This window comes from Bidens hawaiensis, unplaced genomic scaffold, assembly GCF_021521415.1.
Source record: "Bidens hawaiensis isolate Kalapana, Puna unplaced genomic scaffold, B.hawaiensis_p1.1 tig00006109_1, whole genome shotgun sequence".
Lineage (NCBI taxonomy): Eukaryota > Viridiplantae > Streptophyta > Magnoliopsida > Asterales > Asteraceae > Bidens > Bidens hawaiensis.
Window position 1 is genome coordinate 1,077,725 of NW_027491407.1, and position 26,524 is coordinate 1,104,248.

The 26,524-nt window shown below is 35.0% G+C and overlaps 2 protein-coding genes across 2 annotated transcripts; both read left to right on the forward strand.

Annotated features, from left to right (window-relative positions):
- Positions 1–4,973: 4,973 nt before the first annotated feature.
- LOC143631597 (protein FAR-RED IMPAIRED RESPONSE 1-like) lies at positions 4,974–6,294 on the forward strand. The gene is made up of 3 exons (XM_077100310.1): positions 4,974–4,979; positions 5,061–5,628; positions 5,705–6,294. Exons 1-3 carry the CDS (start codon positions 4,974–4,976, stop codon positions 6,292–6,294), a joined length of 1,164 nt encoding a protein of 387 aa, XP_076956425.1.
- Positions 6,295–6,579: 285 nt separating this feature from the next.
- LOC143631598 (uncharacterized) lies at positions 6,580–7,068 on the forward strand. The gene has a single exon (XM_077100311.1). It carries the CDS (start codon positions 6,580–6,582, stop codon positions 7,066–7,068), a length of 489 nt encoding a protein of 162 aa, XP_076956426.1.
- The last annotated feature ends 19,456 nt before the right edge of the window (positions 7,069–26,524 follow it).

The following is a 26,524-nucleotide window of genomic DNA, read 5'->3' on the forward strand; positions in this document are numbered from 1 at the left end:
TGCTTAAAATAAGCGATTTAATACCTTAAACGAGCTAGAAAACGAACTAGAGCATAAACGATCTGTGCAGGTGGTTGGAGGCGGCGCGCGACGGGAAGGTGGGGGCTGGCCACGCGGCACACCGGCCAAGTATGGGTTGGAGTTTGGTTTTTACAAGTTTAGTCCCTAACGTTTTAGTATTTGGTCATTTGTTGAACTTTTATGCAATAATTAAGAAATAAGCATTGTATCAAACATGAAGGGCCTATAGTGAACATATGGAAACTTAAGTATTCATAATTATTTGATTTTTGATAAATTATAATGATCTAGAATATTCCCGGTTCGGGTTATGAGTAAACGAATACGGTTTAGAATATCCGAAATGTTACAGTCTCCCCTACTTTAGGGAATTTCGTCCCGAAATTAAGGAAAACCAAAATTTATCGTTTTGAAAGCACTTTAAACTTTTTAAGGAAATATCATAACATAGAACTTCCAATAACCGAAGCAACGCTTCAAATGGCAATCCGATAAGGGAACTTGTATATAGGATGTACCAGCGGCGTATCCACCATGTCCTTATCATCTCATCATTCGTATCGTTACCCAAGCTACCTTAAGTTCTAGATCATGACACATAATTGTACGTATTATGATTTCCATGAGAGGACTTTGAATAATTATGTTCCGGACCATAATTAGTCTTATTGTCGGATGGTCCGCATAATTCATTCCATCATGTGGGTTATAAAACATTTAAAACCATCATTTTGTAAGAAACAAACGTTTTGAAATAAAATTTTTAAGAGAAAACAATTGTCTTGATAATTTTAAATATAATTTCAAATGATAATTAGTAAATGTTATAGTTGAATTAATAAAACCATAAGATTTTGAAAACCTCTTTTGTTTTTAAAAGTAAAATTTTGAAAATTGAAAAATTAGATTTTGTGAAACAGATGTTATTGTGATAATCGAGATTAAGGAAATGTGATGGAGATACAAGATCCTAATAGATTAACTTCGATAAAGGAATTTTATTTAGGGGATGAATTACGCGAAGGGTTAATTAATAACAAATAGTTAATGGCATGTGGAGTCCTTAAAGATCGTATTCTTTAGGAATGAAGTTCTTAAGATCAAGAGTACAAATTTATTTGGTGATACGAGTTTAGTTTAGAGAACTTATGAGATTTAAAGAGGAGTTAATTATAAATTTATAGCTTTTCAAGTTGGTGATTTTGAGATTAGATTAATTCGTTTAAGATGTTTTATAATATTATAATAGTTAGTAATTAATAATTTAAATATTAATTATAATGTGAAAATATATGTATTTGAATTAAATTGTTAATAGATTAAACTGGGAAACGAATATTCCCGAATCACCGAGATAGTCCTATTCCAATTAAATCTTTAAAATTAGATAAAATATAAAGTAGGTAATTAAATTAGATTAAATTGGGAATTCATGTATTTTTCCTTTTTTTATAAAATTGTTATAAATATTAGGAAGTAAGTAATTTGAATTATCAATAATGGAAATTTGAGTAAACAATAAATTCCAAATTAAAGTGAAGCATATAATAAATTGAGATAAATGCGAGGCTAGAAATGTATGAACCACCTTGACTATTTTAACAATTACGAATTTATCATTTAAAACGTTCAAAATTTTTAAAAAATCAAAGTAGGGAGTTGAAATATTTACGATGAAGGTTCAATCAAAAGTCAATTTAATAATAAAAGTTAAATTAATTAATGTAAACTTTTTAATAAAAAATGGAAATTAAATTTAAAGAATACATAATTTAGTTTAATAATGATAAAATTTACAATAACTGTATTTTAATAATAAAGATTTATAAAATGGAAAATAAGTTGTGAAATTATCATGATATTGAGGAAAACAAGAGATAAAAAAAATATTTATAGTTTAAAGTTGAGTATAAGGATTTAAATGTTCTTAGAAATTTATAGTTTGAGGATATGGATATAAATAAGAAAATATAATTTAAATAATATTTTAACGGATGTGAGTTAGTATAAGATTTCTTGTTCGATGTATTTTAGTTTTGTCGAGATTGGCTGTTGTTTGGTTAACGGAATACAGCAGCAAACTCCTTGGCGATTATGGTAGTCGAACAGCAATCACGAGAAGCAGGTGAACGGCGTTGATTACGATGATTTCCTAGAGAAGACATTCTACGAGGATCAAGGATGAAATTTTAATGAAATGATGGGTAAGTTGTGAGAATGAGTTGATATGAAATAATGGGGATGCGTATGTATATATATGTATATATATACATATATATGTATATGAATTAGTACTAGTGAAGACTCGAGGACGAGTCGGGATTTAAAATAATATGTATGAGTTTGTAACATTTTAGTAAATGAACAATGTTTTTATAAGATTTTCCAAGAATAAAATAATCAAACATATTAAACGAGTTGACCTCCCATGAGCTATTCATGGTAATTTAAATGGCCCAACTAAATAAACAATATAAAGTTTTTGAATTGGCCTCCCATGAGCGTTCCATAGCAATTTGTTGGCCCAATTCAAATATCGTGTAATAAACAATTGAGTTGTTCAGCCCATGAGCGTGTACATGGCATTTAACTGACCCAACAAATTAACGAATTATCGAATCAATGGAGTTGTTCGGACCATGAGCGTTACATGGCATTTAACCGACTCAACTAAATATCGAATCAACGAATCAAATATACGTAGTTGGTGTATCTCGGGAACCACCCCGGACGATACGTTCCAACCCAAAAATCAAATAAAAAATGATTCAAGAAATGGATAGTTGTAGTGCCCATGGATTTCCATGAATTTTTCACCCAACTAAGCTTATAAAATTCCTTAAGAATTCCCATGTGGTACCACTTGAAGTTATGGTTGTACGAGATTTGTCATACTCCCACGCTTCAAGGTGAAAGAGCAAAACATGGGAATTCTTAAGGAATTTCCCACAATAAAATATAATCTACCAAAAATTAAGAGGATTTAAAAATATTTTGAAAGTTGAGGCATAACCTCGGAATTTGTGTGTGTGTGTAATAAATAAATAAAACAAATACAATAAAATAATTAATCTAAGCAAGCGGTAAACAATTTATTAAATAGCACATAAGGCAGTTCAGATAAGGACGTATAGGGTTCCTAACATATGTCTATTACAATTTCTAACGACCTATCTTATAACCTTCGACTCTGATACCAATCTGTCACACCCCAACCTAAGGCGGAAATGCCAGGGCATGATTCGATTGCTCACAGCTCGAAGATACTATCACAAATAAAATGTGACAACATCTAATTAATTATTTTAATTCAAATGTACACACAATAATCAAATACAACAAAACAATTCAAATAAATAAATACAATCAATTAAATTTAAGTTTGTCTTCAATATAACCTATGTTCTTGACTACATATCCATACTTCAATCTAAACAACCTGCATATGCGTAGAAAATGGAGTTTGTCAACAACACATGTTGAGTGAGATGATCACCAATTTTGAAACATTAAATAATAGCATATATATATATATATATATATATATATATATATATATATATAGTTGATAAATGATAAATGCGCAAACCAACCATGTGATAATAATCAATCGAATCATAACAAACATGCATATAACCAAATCGTGTATGCCAATGAAATCGTTGCCAAGCGAATCGGGCATTGATTACAATGACTAAGGTTGTCGTTTTACCTTTGCCAAACGAATCGGGCTCCGGTTACTAAGACGGGCGTATGATCATACTAATGAGAACCTTCTACAAGGGGATATGTTGGACCTCTCCGAAATGTTATCAAGTAAACAATTAAACATGTAGCAACTAGCAAATAACATTCAACTGATATTCACACAATGATTATATTTGTGATTTTGTGTATATATATAGATAGAAAATATGAATAAGTACGCATATGTCCCCAAAACGTTTGAAAAGAGTAGATAAAAAGGGAATGATCAAACTCACCTTAGATGGAAGGCAAGTGATTAATAAATACGATAAACGAGTAAGGTTTAAGCGAGTCGTCCACTAACGCATCAAACGAGCTAACTAATCAGAACCCAGAAAGTGAAAGAACAAGGAGAAACGATGTGTCAAAGGTCCTAAAGCAAGCAAAGTCAACAGTCAAGGCTTGTGTCTTTAACGAATATGCAAAAACGGAAGGGTTTACGAGCTGGGCAGAAAGTAGGACGGCTGGAGTATGTTCGTTAGGGTTTGATTAAGGTTTACAGCAGATGAATGGGGCTTGTTTATATAAGAATAGCTAAAACGAACTAAATATAGGCTTTTTGGCCCGTTTAAGCAAGTAAACATGTTTTATGGAAAAAATCAATGAAATATTGGTAAAGATCTGATCTTGGGCAGAGGGAAACGAATTAGGAATTGTATTTTAGTTATAGGATGTTTACTTGGTCCTTAATTCTCTCTAACATGCCTAAAATAAGCGATTTAATACCTTAAACGATCTAGAAAATGAACTAGAGCATAAACGATCTGTGCAGGTGGTTGGAGGCGGCGCGCGACGGAAAGGTGGGGGCTGGCCACGCGGCGCACCGGCCAAGTATGGGTTGGAGTTTGGTTTTTACAAATTTAGTGCCTAACGTTTTAGTATTTGGTCATTTGTTGAACTTTTATGCAATACTTGAGGAATAAGCATTGTATAAAAACATGAAGGGCCTATAGTGAACGTATGGAAACTTAAGTATTCATAATTATTTGATTTTTGATAAAATTATAATGATCTAGAATATTCCCGGTTCGGGTTATGAGTAAACGAATACGGTTTAGAAAATCCAAAATGTTACAACCGGCGTTAAGCCGCAACTAATCGAAGCAGCCCTCTGCGAAAAGTTTCTCGGTGTGCAACTTGTAATAAAAGATATATACAACCACACCGCCAAGATTAGGAGGGATGGGCTACTAGGCGACACCCCTATGAAGGTAGTTAAAAAAAATTTGTAGTTTCAAAGTGTACTTGCCGTGCTTTGAATATTTAATAAAGTTTTACTTCATCCAATGCAGGCGCTGGAAAACTTTCTCGCGGGCAACGGTTTCACGTTCTATACCCGGGAGAGTGATACCGATGACAGGACGGAGGAAATTTTCTTCTGTCATAATAAGTCGCATAAGATGTGGCGTGCGTTCCCCGAGGTGATGATGATTGACACGACGTACAACACCAACATGTACGACTGGCCGTTGGTTCAGTTTATCGGTGTGTCGTCGACATCAAAGTCGTTTTGTATCGCCACCACGTTTGTTATCAGGGAATGGCAGAGGAACTTCTCCCGGGCTCTGGAGAAACTTAAACAAATGCTCTATGACTGCATGGAGCCACACGTGATCCTGACTGACGCAGACCAGGCCCTCATGAACGCCTGCGACGCGGTCTTCCCTAATGCCACCCAAAATTTATGCAGGTGGCACATATCCGAGAATATAAGGAGAAAATTTAAGGGCCTATATAGGACGGATATGGGGACGGACTTTGCGTACTGGTGGAAGGTCCTGTATCAGTCTCCGACGATACAGGACTACGACAACCGTCGCATCAACATGGAGCGTCATTTGATACAGGACGATAGAGCAGGTGAGTCCTTCAAACCGGATGACAGTTTTTAATAACCTATACATACGTCTTAATAACGTTTCCCTTTATTTTTCAGATGTCTGGAAATACATTCGCAACAGCTGGCTGGATCCATACAGACACAAGTTTGTAGCATGCTGGATCGACGAATGCCGAAACTACGGCGAAACTACGACGAACCGAGTTAAGAGCCAGCACGCAAATCTGAAAAGGTACCTCAATGGAAACAACAACTCGCTCGACACAATTGCCAGGCACATCCTTAAAATGGTCGACTCGCAGATGAAAGAGATCGGTAAATATTTTCATGAATCCCATTCCAAGGTCATGGAAGGACATCGACAACACGTATGGTTGAAGAAGTTAATAAACAGGGCATCGATTCACGCCCTGGGTCTACTTGTGAACGAGTATGAGTTGATACACAAGATGCGTGACGGCGGGGCTTCATGCGACCACCATTTGTATTCGTCTTCGGGGCTGCTATATTCTTGTCGGATTGAGGGATACATAGTTAACGACACGGGTATCCCAATAAAGGATGTTGGCCCTTTCTGGAGGAGGCTTAATTTTGGTCTAGCCTATCCGCCGAACGAGGATCCAGACTACGACGCAGGTATGCATGAAATCAACAATACGTTGTCGTCCATAGATGACCCTAATTAGAAGAAAAGTTTTTTCCCGAAGCTCATATCTGCTATTCCAGGGAGATTTAAAAAGAAGTCACCCGAAAAAAGAGAGGATCCTCGGGAGCGTCCCAAAAAAGCAGATCCCTCGAGGCACAGCTCATACACCCCCGCTCCAGATCTCCCTAGACACAGCTCCTACAACCCATCCTCGTCACAGGGGCCCAACCAAGAAAACCCCACCCCATCCTCGCTGACTCGTTCGTTGTCCCAGTCAGCGTCGCGATTTAAAACTCCTCGGGGATGACCTAAGACATCGAAACCTATGGGAGCTCACCTCGGGTTTCCTTTGATGGTTTCGCCAGCGAAAGTACCGGTGATAGAGATGTTTTGGAGCATCATTCCTAGCTGGGCTCAGCCGTTCGTCGCGGAGATCAAAAACGTACGCCCAGGCGGTAACTATGGTTTCCGATCAATCGCCGTGGGTTTGGGGATACATGAGAAACGTTGGCCGGATATTAGGCAGGCAATGCAGAACGAGCTGGAAACGAACGAAGGGTGGTTGAGTGCGATGTTCAAGAAAGAGGATGACAGATTGTACGGCTGGGTTCATTCCAACATTCTGTACTCCAACACGGTCAAACGGGCGCCGCCGAGTCGTTTGTTCAGCGTACCCGGTCATGGGCACGTGGCTGCTCAGACATACGCGTGTGTGTTAGTCAACCTAGCTGGCAATCAGACCGAATCTTACTTCCCATTGAGAATCGGTCCTGACTTGATTCCGGATCCAATGGTTATAGGCATTGCTAACTAGGGAGGTGATCACTGGAAATATATCAAACTGGTAGGAGATTTCCCAATGCCTACGCCGAACCTTAATTGGGAAAGAAGCACCGTACCGGCGGCCCTCGAATGGAAAACACTGTACGGACAACGTATGAAGGAATACGAACAGATACGCAAGGGTTGGCGAAGGGAACCCTCTAACGTAGATCTAGACAGCTTATAGAAGACAATGTATCAATGGATGAAAAGTCTATAATAATAATAATAATAAATAATAAATAATAAATAATAATAATATTAATAATAATAAATAATAATAAATACTAATAATATTAATAATAAATAACAATAATTAAGTAACAAATTAATATTAATATTAATATTAATAACTAATAACTAATAATAATAATAGTAAATAATAAAAATACGAATAATAACTAAATAATATAAGATAAAAATAATAAAATTAATAAGAATGATAATAATAAATAATAAATATTAATAATTAAGTAACAAATTAATATTAATCCTAATAACTAATAAATAATAAATACCAATAAATAATAATAAATAAAAAAAATAGGCAGAATACGCCGTGTATAGGTCTATACGCGGCGTATTTGTCCCCTTATACTGAACGCCGGCTGCTCAACTGCCACTTTATTTCAAATTTCAAAATTCCGCCCGAGCAACCGAGCATCCGAGCATCCACAAACGAGTCTATATTGGACCAACACCGACCGGAATACGACACGAGCCGAGGAGATTTGACCCGACACCGACACGAAATGGAGGTAATTTTTTAATATTATATTGATGATGACGATTATGTTAAGATGATGATGATGCTGTTGTGTGGATGGATAAAACCGTCGGCCGGAGTCCGGCCAAAATATGGCCGGAGTCCGGCCGTCGGTTTGCAGGGATTATCAGTGGCTGCGTATAGCCCTATACGCCGCCTCTGATATATAATTTTTTTTATTATTAGTATTGTTATTATTTATTTGTTATTATTAACAATATCTATTTTATTATAAATATTATTATTAGTAATTATTAATATTATTATTATTATCATTATTAATAATAATAATATTATTATTATTGTTATTGTTGTTGTTGTTGTTATTATTGTAATTGTTATTGTTATAAATATTATTAATATTATTATTATTATTATTGTTGTTGTTGTTGTTATAATTATTATTATTATTTGTCATTATTATAGTTTGGGGATGACGAGATTGGGGAGGAGCTCGAGCAAGAGTACGAGCAGCAGATAGGGCGGGGCCGGGGCCGGGTCTGTGGCCGGGGCCAGGGCAGGGCCGTGGGCAGGGCCGCAGACCCCCAGAGGGTGACGACGTTTTGGTCACCTACCCTCATGTGCAGTTCGCTGAGGGTTCTGACGCCCACACACGATACTCGCCTACGCCAGATACACCAGTTTTCCAGCACGATTATATCCTGGTCGTTTTTGGAGTCCTGTGACGCTCACCAGCGGGCGGCTGAGTACATCGGACAAAATACGCCCTTGAGCCGATGCTTCAGTATGTCACTATCAGCCCACCGGGAGCTGACACTGGAGGTTAATTTACTCCACGATACACGTTAAGTAAGTTTACTCCACGTTGTTATGTTTTTAATATATTTATTATATTATATTATATAATAGTATGTTATATAATATTAAATTATATTATATTATATTATATTATATTATATTATATTATATTATATTATATTATATTATATTATATTATATTATATTATATTATATTATATTATATTATATTATATTATATTATATTATATTATATTATATTAAGGGGATCATAACAATTATTGCAGGCCCCGCGCGTCTGGTACACTAGAGATTCAAATAAGGGTGCCAGGTGTCGATACGACACAGACGGAGGTTTACTTCCGCATATTCGGGCAGGACGTCCATCTCTCCATGGAGGAGTTCGCGGTTGCTTTGGGCTTATACACCGAAGCAGGAGGTACGCAGCTCGATATACATGGAGAGCATCCACCAGATGCCGGAGGATGACCTGCGGGTATGGTGGAGGGCCATCAGCGATCACGACTTCGGGGATAGGCCCTTGGACACCAAGTCCAAGGTCTCGGCTATTAGGGACCCGCTGCACATGTACGTTCTTAAAATGTATTCTATTTTTAGTATAACGTAATATTATATTATATTATATTATATTATATTATATTATATTATATTATATTATATTGTATTGTATTGTATTATATTATATTATATTATATTATATTATATTATATTATATTATATTATATTATATTATATTATATTATATTATATTATATTATATTATATTATATTATATTACACACGTACCTACACAGGCTGATTGCAATGTCCATCGCGGGTCGCAACCAGGACGCGGAGCACTACAGCCTGCGAAACCTGTTTTTTTTAGGTGTCTGCTGACTCACACGCACTGCAACCTCGCTAGGGGGTTTGCAGACTATTTTGTCGGCTACCAGTTCAGGCAGGGACGAGGGTCCTTGATGGGTGGCGGGTACGCCACCTAACTTGCGATATCTTTGGGCCATGGAGACCTGGTGAACGGCCTGCGTATCGCTCCGACCCCTCCGAGCAAGTTGGATCGCATCCGTTGTGGTGGCATGCACATTGTGCGTTCGTTCTCCGGGCCCAACGGCCCGTACGACCGACTGATTTCCGGGGCGGGGGCACATGTGCCTTACGTCCCGGTGCCTTTAGTCGAGCCTCCCCCGGTTGCGGCACCGGAGATGGAGCTTGTCCATGAGCCTGTCGACACGGGGGAGGGGGCCGGCGAGGATTTGGACGATGGTGGTGATGGACGTGAGGATCCGGGAGCATCTCAGTTACGTTTCAATATATTATCGTTTTATCATTTCTTTTAATTCGTCTTCGTATTGAATGTATTTCTATTGTTTTTTTTAGGGGCCGACGCAGCACGTTCCACGCACATATCGCGCGGTGTGTATGGGTCCCGCCACCGACGCTAGGTTGTAGGCCCTTGAGTTGGGGATGAGGCAGATGTCGCGCTAGATCGACTGGCTTGTTAGCAGTCGGGTAGCGGAGCTGTCTGGACAGTGGTACACCGTGCCACCGCCACCCTCCCAGTTTTGACCACGAGGCGAGCACGTCTGGCGTGAGACACGGACGGGGCGACGACGTGGATGCCGTGGACGGTTCGGGGGCGAGGCACAGGGGAGAGGACGACACCGACGTTGGCGACGCGTTCCGGGGCCTCGGAGGCCACGATGACGGCATGGGCATGAACATGGAGGACTTCCTGTAGATTTTTATGTTTTAGTTGTCGTATTTTCTTTCATTTGTACAGATTATCAATATAATAATGATTTTTGGTATATATGTGTTAACTGTTTTTCACCGGAATAATATTAAATATTAAATAAATAATTAATATATAATGATGATAATAATAATAATAACAAAATAACAAAGAAAAAAAATAAAATAAAAAAAAACATAATAAGACAAAATTGGTGGTGTTTTCTAGAAACACCGATTCATACGCCGCGTATAGGTCTATACGTGGCGTATAGGTCGGTGTTTTAGCAATTGGGCCGGTGTCTCTAGAAAATCCGTTTTAAATTTCAAAATTTATATCATAAACATGTATAAACGAAATCTTTAAAGATTTATAGTTGCTTTATGTTTTCTCAAACTATCACATTGTTTTATTTGTAAATGAAAGTTTGTTATGTATTTGACCAGAATTCACGAGTATGGATCTTACCAAATTCAAATAGTCCTTAAACGGGTTATAACATCTCATTAAACTAAAAATCAATATCACCAAATATTTGATATGAAAATCCTATAAAATAGGGATATACTAAAAATTAATATCCAATTATTTTAACAATGATATTATTTATAATTAAGAAACAATTTTATAGTAAAAAAATTAAGCGGGTCATTGGTCTCACCAAACCCGGATATCTTTTAAACCGGGTTATAACATCTCATTTATTTGTGAAACACTTTAATCATCCAATCCTAAGTATATTATTAACTTTCTTATAATAAATAAAATTAAAATAAAAAATATATATATAAATATTAGAAACGAATAATGTAAAACAACCATGTAATACGAGGGATAAAAACTAGCATATATATATATATATATAGGGGAGACTTCAAATGAGAACCCCTTTGAGTTTTAAGAACTCGAAAGAACTCAGTGTAACGATTTTTTTTTTCGAATTTTTATACACATGTGTAATATATGTAAGTTACATACACGTAAAAAAATTACAGAAATTTTTACACACCGAGCCGATATTTTACACATGTTTAACGGACGTAAAAGTTAGTGTAACCACTTACATCTTTATTCTCTCTTCTACTTTGACTTTTTTGCTAGATTTAATCTCAACCACATATTCCAATCCATCTAATTAAATGTGTAGCCTGGAATGGAGTTTTTAAGTTCTTACAGCTCAACATGGTTCTCAAAAGATCCCTCCTATATATATATATATATATATATATATATATCTCATTTATTTGTGAAACACTTTAATCATCCAATCCTAAGTATATTATTAACTTTCTTATAATAAATAAAATGAAACTAAAAAAATATATATAAATATCAGAAAACGAATAATGTAAAACAACATGTAATACAAGGGATAAAAACTAGCATATATATACATACATATATATATATATGTATATATATATATGGGAGATTTCAAATAAGAACCCCTTTAAGTTTTAAGAACTCAAAAGAACTCAGTGTAACGATTTTTTTTTTTCGAATTTTTTTTACACATGCGTAATATGTGTAGGTTACATACACGTAAAAAAATTACAGAATTTTTTACGCACCGAGTCGATTTTATACAAATGTGTAACGGACGTAAAAGTTTGTGTAATCACTTATATATTTATTCTCTCTCCTACTTTGACTTTTTGATCAAATTTAATCTCAACCACATATTCCAATCCATTTAATTAAATGTGTGGCAAAGAATTTAGTTCTTAAGTTCTTAAAACTCAACATGGTTATCAAAATATCCCTACCCTATATATATATATGTATATGTATATGGGAGGATTCATTTAAGAACATCTATATATGTTAAAAACTTTGAGAACTCATCTAAACCATAGATTATTTGATCAATGGTTCAAAAAGAGTAGTGGCATTTTGAGTAATTAGATAAAATATTGTGGACAATAATTAAACAACAAAAGGGTATTATAGGTATTAAATTTATTCTCTTTCTTAAATATTTCCTATAAAAACTCTCTCTCTCTCTCTTAAATATTATTAAAGTAAATAAGTAATTTAAAAATTAATTGATTTACTTTCCCTCTAATGATAGAAATTTAAACCGGATATTTTGTAAACATTATTTAATTTATGCTCTGTGCATATATTTCTAACATCAGACGGGAAATAATAGAAGAATGTTCATGGAGAACCAATTATATTATTTCATTAGTTGACATATTTCATGTGATTAATTTAGATATTTAATTCCGTTGTTTTCTACTATTTTTTGAACACTTATATTTTTTGTTACCACAAACCACATGAGACCAAGTAGTCAACATAGATCAAACAAAACCAATATAGTTAAATATTTACATATGATTTGCAAACCACCAACCCCTAATATTTGAAACTATTGTTGGCAGTTCATGGTAATTAATTTCATTCGATTCCTTGGTTAATGATATTAATATTTTGTTTTATTGGTACTTGTATATGTGGATATAATTACATATATAATTGGTTTGTTACACATGGTAGAATTTACATATATGTTTTTTTTAACGGAAATTTAGAGATTTTGCACATAAGTAATTAGTCAAGTTACATATATGTAAAACAAGTTACCTTCATATGTGTATACCACCAATTACATATATGTACATTCAGAAAAATGTAGTTTTTAAAAGATTGGGTTTTGAAATTTAAAAAGGGGTAGCGAAGATTGTTGCCGCATGCCTTCTATTTCGATGTAATAAAAAACTTAAATAATTAGTTTAATATCTATTTCTTTTGAATTAAAAAATAGACAAAACATATACAATGGTAATTGTATATGAGGATATAATTACATATATAATTGGTTTGTTACACGTGTTAGAATTTACGTATATGTTTTTTTAAACATAAAATTTAGAGATTTTGCATATATGTAATTAGTTAAGTTACATATATGTAAAACAAGTTACCTTCGTATGTGTATACGACCAATTACGACCAATTATGTACATTCAGAAAAAAACATATACAACTGATAAATTACATATATATATTTACTTAATGTTAAAAACAGTATATTAATCTGAGAGTATATGCACGAGTGCCCATTATGAATTCTTTTCAATGACACATATGCATGTTCCATATTCTATAATAACAAACATTCATGCGAATTAAGTAACTGGAACTATTGATATAAAATCATCGTGGTCAAATAAAATTAACGACATCAGGAGATAATCAAGGAAATTATGATAACTAGCAAGATTTTGTTGACTATCCATTTTACAAAACTACCCTTTGTATTAAAAATAAAAGAAAAATCAAAATAAATTATATGATTGGTTGTGATTAGTTCTTAAATTTCTTAGAAAAAATTGAGTTCTTAAAGGAACCATCCCCTATGTATATATAGACACACACGCGCGCACGCACACACACGCGCGCGCGTGCGCGCGCGCGTGCACACACACACATATATATATAGGGGATGGATCATGCGAAAAGTGATATTATAGCGAGAAATGCGAAAAATAAATCTAGACCATTGATTGTGTTTAATCAATGGTCAACAGTAGAAACGACATTATCGTAAATAAAGACACATATTTATGACATATTTTTAATTAAAAAGGGCATACATGTCTTTTGTGGTGTTGGCCTAATTAAACCAGAACTTAATGTATTCGGCGGTTATTTTTGCTAGCGTAATCAATGCTCATAAGATGATTAATACTAGTTTAATACATATACACGATACATAAAAACATACACCAACTTGTCTCAAGTGACTACACGACATTAGTTTTACCTACACTACATTAGATATTTCTATACTACATTAGTTGTGACAGCACAGCATTTGAAAGTGTCCCTACACCACGTTAAATATGTCCAAAATACATTAATTATGACTACAAAATATTTGAAAGTGTGCCTACACTACACTACATTAGTTTTGCTTACACAACACTAGATATATCTACACTACATTAGTTATGACTATACGACACTTGAAAGTGTGCCTACACTACATTAGTTTTGCATACACTACATTTGAAAATGAGCCTACGTTACATCAATTTTTCCTACACTACTTATGATATGTCTACACCATATTAGTTATGACTATATAACACTTGAAAGTGTGCCTACCTATATTAGTTTTGCCTACAGTACATTTGATATATCTACACAACATTAGTTATTACTACACAACTTTTGAAAGTAAGTCCACATTACATTAGTTTTTCCAAGACTATATATGATATGTCTACACTACATTAGTTATGACTATACAAAATTTAAAAGTGTGCATACACTAGATTACGTAACTTTATCTACATTACATAAGATAAGCCCACGTTACATTAGTTGATTAAAATAAAAAAAACACGTCTGTGACATTCGTGAGAAAACCGAGTACACCTTGGTATTCACAAACCAAACAAGCGATTAACCGCTTATTGCGTATCGAACAAACGATTAACCAAACGGGTCAGGTTATGACCCAGATATCTCGGGGGGCCAACTATAAGTGATATATGATTAAGATAAGCTAATATAATAGTATTATGGCCTTAGTACGTTAGCAAATCAGTTAAACGAAAATATGCTCGTTTAACTACCCGCTATAGATTTAAACACGAAAGAGAGTTACAAAACAAGCATTGTATCATCCGTTAAGCCGAAAAAGATTTACAAAACACTTAGTGGGATTGTTCTAAGAGATCCGTGAAAATATTTTCGATTTTCACAAAAGTATAATATGTTTTTATAAATTTACACCAAAATAGGCGAAAAACACTCGTTTTCGCACTGTTTGTCGTACCCGGTATATTTTTCGCGCCAAAAAAAACCAAACCCGAAATAAATTTGGAATTGGCTTTTCACGTACGAGCTTGCAAATCCAGATGTTTGGGCTAAAATGGGCCGAGGGTGGGCCAAACAATTCCCGGCCGCCACCCCATGTATTGTTATTATCTTTTTGTTTACTTAGCATATAAGCTCTTGAAGATATTTTAAACCACAAGTTCCAGAAACTAGAAAGAAAATTGCTGCTCTTTCATCCTAATAGGCAAAACTCACGGTAATTTAACCAAATTCATCAAGTTTAACATATTTGAATCTTGTTTAATATCATAAAAATATAGTTTGATTACAAAAAATCATTCCAAACCATGCAAAAATCCTAAAAATGGTCCAAAAACATGTTTTGATCATACACATGGTTAGGAACCTGGTTTTATAGTTTTTTTTGGCCATAAACACGGATTATAGGGTTTAAACGGCGTTTTTACGGTTCAAAAGTTCCGTTTAATACCCTAGCTGAAACCCTAAGTTAAGAGGCTTCCATGTTAATGAAACTTGCTTGTTTTGTGATATAGGACCTGTATCTATATTGCATAGAAGCACGAGAACCCGAAAACTTGATTAGAAAGACGAAAACGAACCAAAACCGCTAAGGTAATACCAAATCACTCGATTTCGAGCTGTTTTCGATTGTGATGTGCATATTGTTAGGCCATGAAATTTTTCAGGGACATCAGGGAAAATATCATTGAGTTCTTGTTCAAATTTGGATATTTTTCGACCATCTGAGAATATTTGGCGAATTTATTACCGAATTAGGGCGTTTTTTTGAGAAAAATAGTTAAATTGCTTGAAAAAATATGAAATTTTGTAGGGAACTCATATTAGGTATATTATGATAACTTATTAAATTTGGGGTCATTTGTAAATACCTAAGTATGTTTTGATGATTTGCGTTTATTTGAATTTTCATAGTGGTTTTTGGCTCGAAAATGATATTTGGCAAGATTGTTAGAGTTTGGGATTTTTCTAGGTTATTTTGGGATATATTTTGGTCACTCAGAAATTTTAGCGGATTTTTCGGAAGCCATTTGGTATAAACGGACGATTTTCGGGCTAAATATAGCAGATAAAATGAATTTATATAAATTAATGAATCAGTAAATAATTCCATAAATATTTTTATAAATATCTACATATTTTAATTGATAAGTCGCTAAATTTTCATAATTTAAGTATTAATGGATAATTAATTATGCTAATTTAAAGATTATACAAATTCAATTCTGATAAAAACCGACGAGTTCGTGATTAATGAACCTGTTGGAATATCAGAACACCAAGAGTGATCAAAAATTATATTTTTGGATTAATTAAGTAAAAACGAACATTTTATGAGAAAACCGGACAATTTGAATAGATTGTGCGCGTCTTTCTCAAATCAAACTGAATAAACGAAAACGAGCCCCGTAGTGAATCCAGAACCCCAATGTGCGATCTTTCTTTATAACTTAATCATTTTATCGATCAACACATTTACCCAAGCTTAAATTCCTATAACTGTTTTCTGAACGCGTAAACGAACAACTTGGCCCAGATGGGAAAATCCGGAAACTGAGCCAAGTTCAATTTTAAGTAGTAGACATTGAACAACATCACAACCTAAGCCTATTGATACTTTCTGGGCGTAACAGCTATACCCAGATGAGATATACAGCTAGTTTAATATTGAGATTTATAATAATATTAAAATATTAATATTATTATAATATTCACTATAGGAACCCGTGAACGAGTCGAAACAACTGTGAACTTACACTGTACCGCTGTGCTGATTGTCTTCTAAACCGTGAGTTTCATGACCCCACTTTAAATTGTTTTACAAACTTTTGGGTTGAAAAACATGTTGATACATATCCATATACTATGAATTGTTTGATGATGGGAATTATCTAAGTGCTAACACACGAAAGTCCCCACTAACACAGTGATTAACTTCAAGCCGGTGGCCTGTGAATAGTACTATTGGTTTGACAAACCCAGGCGGGGCCAGCACGGTTTGCTGAGACATTATCCCGTTTGCACATGACCATAATTATACAAACACGCTATGTAGTGTTAGACATAGCTATTCGGGGCATGTTGTGGGCGGAAAGGGGGCCATAGTGGTTGATTGAGAGTGGGAAATGGATGCACGTAGCATGGACAGTCAAGGCTTCATTGTAGCTTAGCATAATTATATTATAAACATACAAACAAACGTACTTGTGAACGTACATACATACATACATACTTGCGTATTTACAAACTATGATTGTTGTACGCACAACTGATTTCTTGAAAGTCGTGAAACTCACCAACTATTTGTAGTTGACCCGTTTTAACATGTTTTTCAGGTATACCAGACTTGGACTAGAAACTCAATGTGCTACGTGTTTGACTTGCGTTCAATGCTGGGTGAATTGATGCAAGTGTGCTAGTAAGAAGTAAAGCCGCTTAACGGGCTGGAATTAGTTTGTATCACCTAGTTATAAACAAAGTTAGATCGATGTAAAATATTGTAAACTTGTTTGTATTGTTCTTTATAAACAATGTGGTTGATACCAGAGGTGTCTGTTGCATTTCCGTTTTACGCTTTTGCAAATAGCTTAACGGGGCGTGACAGAAGTTGGTATCAGAGCCATTGGTTTTAATGGATTAGGTTATCCCTTAGGATTCCTAAAATATAACCGTAGGCTCGATTAACTCTGGGAAAATAAATAATAATTTAATATTATATACTGCTGGATGCCGGGATGAACTTGTAGAGCAAGTAAGTTATTGTGGTCCGGAACATAATAACAGACTTGCTTGTACGGGGGAATTCGGGGAGAAGTCGCGAAACTTACAGGTAGGTAAAAATGGCAACATATGTGTATAAAAGGTAATGCTGATTAGGTATATATATATGTAACATGAATACGTGCTTTTCTGGAACAAGGTGTGTGAATACGTGTATGTACTGTATTATTGATAATGGTAAATTTTATTGTAACGAATATTATATTCGATTATAATCAATACTAATTCTTATTATAATTAAAACTGTATGTTATTAAAACTAATATTATATTTTATCATAATTAATATTATATTTGTTTATAACAAATAAAATATTTTATCTGGCCTTAAGTAATAATATTATCTACTATGATTCCTGTTATCGAAAAATATTATTCTTGTGACAAATTGTTGAACCGAAATATGTGGAGATCGGTAACCTCATATCGGATGAAGAACCGGTGTTACCTATAAGCGAGAATTTTGATAAAGCTTTATCGAGTCCAAATTGAATTTTATTGTATGATCGAACCACAGACAGAGTGTAAATTCAAAGCTCAGAAAAGGAACCTTTGAAGGTGTGATCTACATACGTTCATCTCAAGGGAACACAACACTTCTCGATTCGGACCTAATCTTTATCTCATATACCTGTTTCTAACAGTAAACTGACTGTTTTCTAGTCATCTTTTCACTTCCCTCATTCAATAATAAACACTATTCCTAGGAAAAATACCTATTGACGACTTCAAGTTATGAAATTACAAAATATAATAAATACTTTACGAAATCCTCGATATATAACAGACCGTAATCACCCGTATGTACTGCTTATAAACTGTAGTTTAAAATTTTTTCATAGCATTAGTACAATCATCCCTGCCAAACCCACCTAATCAACAAACTCATCAAATCATATGTATACGAGTATCTTCAACCCCTCCCATATTGTTGTCACTCTGATCGATTTATCATAGAAGAGAAACCTCACGCCGTGGACCAATGACGTGTCTTGGCTTATTGAGAACCAACTTACTTCCAACTAATAACCACCACATTTGGTAGACCCAGCATGCTTACGGGTACCAAATAGTCTGATGAAAGAATATTCTGTAGTTATATTTAATAACATCCAAAGGTCAAGGGAAGTATACAAATGCCTCTGACTACAACATACTGCTTAAACTCATAACGAACAAATGCCTATTTACGGGAGAGGTAGAATAAAACAGTACCCAATGGTGGGATTACATCTAAGTAATTGTTGTGCAAGTTGTGAACTATTCGTGATTATTATAATGTGTGCTCGAATAGACAAGGATAGTATGACAACGTTGTGCATAGTTTTGATTCTCCATGCAACCATTTGGTGTGCCATGCTGATGTGGGAGACGATTTGGATCTATTAGTACAAACATTGACCCTTACCGGCTTAAGATTTCTTGTCACGGGATGACAATTTTTGATATATACATGCAAACAATGGTCTTATCGGGCTAAATCTATGTAATATCCTGGGTATATGGATATATGATTCGGTGTGTGTAATACGTATGGGCTATTTGAATTACCTGAATGTTAGCTAATGTGATTCCCTACGCAATAAGTTATAGGGAAAATTACTGTTATGTGAAGTTTAGTTGTTTATCATTATAGAATGACCCCAAAGAAAACAAACACGTGATTTGAGGCAGTTGTGGCCAAAATGATTGTTCGGCAACTGCAATTGGTAACTCTGACAATCGCAGTGCGATTCGCTTCCAGCATGAATACGACAACGAATACAAATTAAATGCCAAACAGTAATACGGCCGCGAATATTATTTCACCACCCAATACTAATACACCTACAAATGTTATTTTCATGATAAATACAAATATTGTCACGAATAGTACTCCCCCATTGGGCATTAATGCTACTACCGATAATGATAATTTTCCCCACTAAATGCCATTGGAAAAAAAAAAAAATCTTTTACCGAACATGAATACTAGTCGTAACAACCGTGATCCTTCACAACGGGAATACTCGTTTAAACGCTCTAAGTTGTACAAACATTTAAGTTTTAATAGTACTAAAGAATCAAATGAGTTAGTAAAATGAATCGAGATGATAAAGTCTGTTATCCATTCTAATATATTCCTATCAAATAGTTTCGTTAATTATGTTACTAATACACTACTTGGCCACGACCCTATTTGGTAGAAAACGATTGTACGAATTCGGGAACAAAAGGCAATTATCCGCATGACTTGGACAAAAATTAAAACCTTTATATTGAAATATTCTCGCCCAATGAATGAATCTAGAAATTAAAAACACGAACCCGAAAAATCCAAAACGAAAGGGTGGGTCAACTGGAATGCACAAACCGTTCTAACAAATCGGTTTGACTAATGCTATGGTTAGTATTGCAAAAGAAGAGACCTTAGATAATCCAGTTAGCCACTTAACTTTTGAGAATACCGTGATGCAAGCCGGGGTGGTAACTTTGAATTCGGTCAGTAAAGGTGTGTTGAGAGTCTGGGAAATCATCTAGTAAAAAACAAGCTAATCACGAAACAGGAGTACAAGAACTACAACAATTTAAATGTGCGCACCCTACAACTCAAAATAATACGACAATCAACTCTAGTTCATAATTAAGCATATACGACGAGCCTTTGCTAAAGGGTATATCGAATAAAGGCGGATCATAACAGAGGGAAGACTTGATACTATGCCTGTAGCCGTGAAACCATTATGAACACTGTAAACCGACCATGTTAACCTCATCACTTACTGTTATCCCAATCATAACCAATTCGATCACAAACTATGACAAACCCTCATGTTTACCATGAGTATGGAAGTACGAAACACTCCAAAAAGAATTGTCCATGGTTAAACCAAAAACAAGCATTGACGTCTAACTCGGCTAGAGGCCGCGTTTAGTGATTGGATCAGATAATACATGACAAGACTTAATTATGGTGAAAGAATACACCTGTAATTACTGAGTAATATACTTTAGTCGTTTGATATAGGTAACGATAGAAGTCTCATTCCCACTAACTTCTTATCCCCGAGAAATGTACTGGTTAGCTAAAAACAAGGCAGAAATCATGTGTGATAACTAAATAGTTAAAATTCCCCTCTTGGATAATGAATCAATCATGGTACAAGGAGAGGATGTTGGTGCAATATCACCTCTCGTGTCTCATCTTAAAGTATTGTGCTTTCGCCAAGGGTGTATGGCATTTCTGGAAAATGTAACCATAAAAACCTCAACGAAACATATAGGAGACATCCCCGTAGTACTCGAATACTTTAATGTTTTCCTAATGAAATACCTGGAATACCACTATCCGACAAGTTGAATTCCGAACTGACCTAACCTTAGGGACAACTCTTATTGCTAAGGCACCTTATTGTCGGACATTCTCCAAAATGTAAAACTAATTATACAGCTACAAGAATTATTAGATAAGGGATTTATGGGACCTAGCTATCATCATTGAGGAGCACCGGTGTTGTTGGTAAAGAAGAAGGATGAAAGCTTAGGATATGTGTTGATTACTGGGAACTACACGAATTGCCATCAAGACCAATATTCCCTCCCATAATTAGACGATTTGTTGAATCAGCTCCAAGACGCGAATTACTTCTCGAAAATCGACCTCTGAACCGGCTATCGTTAGGTTAAGATCCAAGGGAAAGATGTTTCTAAATCGGAGTTTTGAGCTCAGTATGGTCACTATGAACCCTTAGTTATGCCTTTCGGACCGACTAATGCACCTGTAGTTTTCTTGAAACTCACGAACCAAGTTAGTAAATTGTACCTCGACAAATTCTTTATAACGTTAGTGAAGACCTTCTGATATCTTGAAAACCAAGAAGGAACATGAGCAACATTCACGAACGATCTTGGAGATGTTCAGGCAGGAGGAATGGTATATCAAGATGTCCAAGTGTGAATTTTGGCTACAAGGAGTACGATTCTTAGAACACGTTATTAGTTGACACGGAATTCACATATAGCCGAGCAAAACTGGTAAACACCAGAGTCACCAAGAGAATTTTGTCAAATTTTGGAATTAGTTGGGTATTACCGACGCTATTGAAAATCCAGTATAGCCCAACCTTTAACCCTCCTAACCCGAAAAGAACTGAGTTTATGACTGGGGGAAGAACAAGAGATGGCTTCTCAATTGATGAGACAAAAAAAAATAAAAAATAAAAAATAAAAACTCCTATGCTAAGTCTCCCAGAAGGGACTGATGATCTTGTAATTTATTAGGATACATTCCTAAAAGGGTTAGAGTGCGTATTAATGCAGAAAAACAAGGTTACGATATACGCTTCTCAACGTTCAAAAGCACACGAGAAGAATTATACTATCCTTAATCCAGAGTATAGGACGATTATTTACCTCTAATGCATGGGCATGCTACTATTATGCCATCAAACGCACAAATTATAGGAATCGTAGAAGTTTATAACATGCAATTGATCTGTCAAAACTAAATATGGGGTAAAGAATACGAGTAGAGTCGTGGAACAGATTATAATGAGCTTCACAACACACTATCATAAATCAGTCCGAGAGCATAGTATGGCCCGGGTACTAATTGGCCCGGCTAACTTAAATTACATACTTTATCCCAACCTATAACAACTACGCAACTGAAAATCATAGAATGGCGCCTCTATCTCATTTATTTTAGATCGAGATAGACATCAAGCCTCTTATTTATGGCAAAACTTAGGAAATCGAATCGGTTTAAGCAAGACATGCCATTCCTAAATAAAAGATCGATCTGGGCGAACTATACAAATATTGGGATAATACATTGCAACTGTATTTTAAATCTCGAAGGAAACTAGGGCCAACTTTTTCCACTGGTCTAATCTTCGTATTCTAATAATTACCATAGTATTATACGAGCGACACTATAACTGGTACGATACAAGCAAGAATATAAATCGTTACCTTAATAGGCTAAAAGTTAGCAGCGCTCAAAATGAAAAACCCAATTTGAGTCCAGAAACCACAGATAAAACTTGTAGAAATTAAAAACAAACTGAAGGCCGCATAAATCTAATAAAAGACATATACCGATGTACGTAATGAATTGTTGACCTTTGAAAAGTGTTGTTCGAGTTGAGGAAACTGATAAGTTGACATCAACATACATAGAATTGTACGAGGTTGTCTCGAAAATTAATCCCGTAGCATATTGAATAAAATATCTCGAGAATCGAGCCCATTCTTGATTTTAGTTCTAATAACAAATTCCTTATATACCAAAACAAACAAGTGCCTTATTAACAAGGCGGAGATAGTACCACTTGAAAATGTACACATAACTAAACCTTGGAAAGAACCCATATAAATAATGGACGGGAAAATCAAACAGTTACGACTCATCAAAAATTTCAATGATCGAAGTTCGGTAAAATCCGCAATGGGAAACCAAATATATTTGATAACGAAAACAAATACTCCTGTTTGTCCCTAAGGAGCGTAAAGTTGGCATACCAAATTTCGGGGACGAAATTTCTTAACGTGGGGAGAATGTGACATTCGTGACAAAACTGAGTACACCTTGGTATTCACAAACCAAATAAGCGATTAACCGCTTATTGCGTATCGAACAAACGATTAACCAAACGGGTCGGGTTATGACCCAGATATCTTGGGGGGCCAACTATAAGTGATATATGATTAAGATAAGATGATATATTAGTATTATGGCCTTAGTACGTTAGCAAATCAGTTAAACGAAAATATGCTCATTTAACTACCCGCTATAGATTTAAACGCGAAAGAGAGTTACAAAACAAGCATTGTATCATTCGTTAAGCTGAAAAAGATTTATAAATACTTAGTGGGAATGTTCTAAGCGATCTGTGAAAATATTTTTGATTTTTACAAAAGTATAATATGTTTTTATAAATTTACACCAAAATAGGCGAAAAACAATCGTTTTCGCACTGTTTGTCGTACCCGGTATATTTTTCGCGCCAAAAAAACCAAACCCGAAATAAATTTAGACTTGGCTTTTCACGTACGAGCTTGCAAATCCAGATGTTTGGGCTAAAATGGGCCAAGGGTGGGCCAAACAATTCCCGGCCGCCACCCCATGTATTGTTATTATCTTTTTGTTTACGTAGCATATAAGCTCTTGAAGATATTTTAAACCACAAGTTCCAGAAACTAAAAAGAAAATTGCTGCTCTTTCATCCTAATAGGCAAAACTCATGGTAATTTAACCAAATTCATCAAGTTTAACATGTTTGAATCTTGTTTAATATCATAAAAATATAGTTTGATTACCAAAAATCATTCCTAACCATGCTAAAATTCTAAAAATGGTCCAAACACATGTTTTGATCATACACATGGTTAGGAACCTGGTTTGATAGTTTTTTTGGCCATAAACACGGATTATAGGGTTTAAACGACGTTTTTACGGTTCAAAAGTTCGGTTTAATACCCTAGCCGAAACCCTAAGTTAAGAGGCTTCCATGTTAATGAAACTTGATTGTTTTGTGATATAGGACCTGTATCTAGATTGCATAGAAGCGAGAGAACCCGAAAACTTGATTAGAAAGGCGAAAACGAACCAAAACCGCTAAGGTAATACCGAATCACTCGATTTCGGGCTGCTTAGGATTCGATTGTGATGTGCATATTTTTAGGCCATGTTTTTCAGGGACATCAGGGAACATATCATTGAGTTCCTGTTCAAATTTGGTAATTTTTCGACCATCCGAGAATATTTGGAGAATTTATTACCGAATTGGGGCGTTTATTTGGGAAAAATAGTTAAATTGCTTGAAAATTATGAAATTTTGGGGGTAACTCATATTTGGTATATTATGATAACATATGAAATTTGGGGTCATTTGGAAAATCCTAAGTATGTTTTGTTGATTTGCGTTTATTTGAATTTTCATAGTGGTTTTTGGCTCGGCAATGATATTTGGCAAGATTGTTAGAGTTTGGGATTTCTCCAGGTTGTTTTGGGATATATTTTGGTCACTCAGAAATTTTAGCGGATTTTTCGGAGACCATTTGGTATAAACGGACGATTTTCGGGCTAAATATAGCAGATAAAATGAATTTTTATAAATTAATGAATCAGTAAATAATTTCAGAAATATTTTTGTAAACATCTACATATTTTAATTGATAGGTGGCTAAATTTTCATAATTTAAGGATTAACGGATAATTAATTATGCTAATTTAAAGGTTAAACAAATTCAATTCTGATAAAAACCGACGAGTTCGTGATTAACGAACTTGTTGGAATATCAGAACACCAAGAGTGATCAAAAATCATATTTTTGGATTAATTAAGTAAAAACGAACATTTTATGAGAAAACCGGACAATTTGAATAGATTGTGCGCGTCTTTCTCAAATCAAACTGAATAAACGAGCCCCGTAGCGAATCCAGAACCCCAATGTGTGATCTTTCTTTATAACTTAATCATTTTATCGACCAACACATTTACCCAAGCTTAAATCCCTATAACTGTTTTTTGAACGCGTAAACGAACAACTTGGCCCAGATGAGAAAATAGGGAAACTGAGCCAAGTTCAATTTTAAGTAGTAGACATCGAACAACATCACAACCTAAGCCTATTGATACTTTCTGGGCGTAACAGCTATACCCAGATTAGATATACAGCCTAGTTTAATATTGAGATTATAATAATATTAAAATATTAATATTATTATAATATTCACTATAGGAACCAGTGAACGAGTCGAAACAACTGCGAACTTACACTGTACCGCTGTGCTGATTGTCTTCTAAACCGTGAGTTTCATGACCCCACTTTAAATTGTTTTACGAACTTTTGGGGTGAAAAACAAGTTGATACATATCCATATACTATGAATTGTTTGATGATGGGAATTATCTAAGTGCCAACACACGAAAGTCCCCACTAACACAGTGATTAACTTCGAGTCGGTGGCTTGTGAATAGTACTATTTGTTTGACAAACTCAGGCGGGGCCAGCAAGGTTTTCTGAGACATTATCCCGTTTGCACATGACCATAATTTTACAAACACGCTATGTAGTGTTAGACATAGCTACTCGGGGCATGTTTTGGGCGGAAAGGGGGCCATAATGGTTGATTGAGCGTGGGAAATGGATGCACGCAGCACAGACAGTCAAGGCTTCACTGTAGCTTAGCATAATTACATCATAAACATACAAACAAACGTACTTGTGAACGTACATACATACATATACATACTTGTGTATTTACAAACTATGATTGTTGTACGCACAACTGATTTCTTGAAACTCGTGAAACTCACCAACTATTTGTAGTTGACCCATTTTAACATGTTTTTCAGGTATACCTGACTTGGACTAGAAAGTCAATGTGCTACGTGTTTGATTTGCGTTCAATGCTGGGTGAATTGATGCAAGTGTGCTAGTAAGAAGTAAAGCCGTTTAACGGGCTGAATTTAGTTTGTATCACCTAGTTGTAAACACAGTTAGATCGATGTAAAATATTGTAAACTAATTTGTAATGTTATTTATAAACAATTTGGTTGATACCAGAGGT

Coding starts and splice junctions, on each gene's coding strand:
- LOC143631597 (XM_077100310.1), top strand. Junction 5,629..5,704: donor GATACAGGACGATAGAGCAG/GTGAGTCCTTCA, acceptor TTTATTTTTCAG/ATGTCTGGAAATACATTCGC.
- LOC143631598 (XM_077100311.1), top strand. CDS start 6,580: ATGGGAGCTCACCTCGGGTTTCCTTTGATGGTTTCGCCAGCGAAAGTA.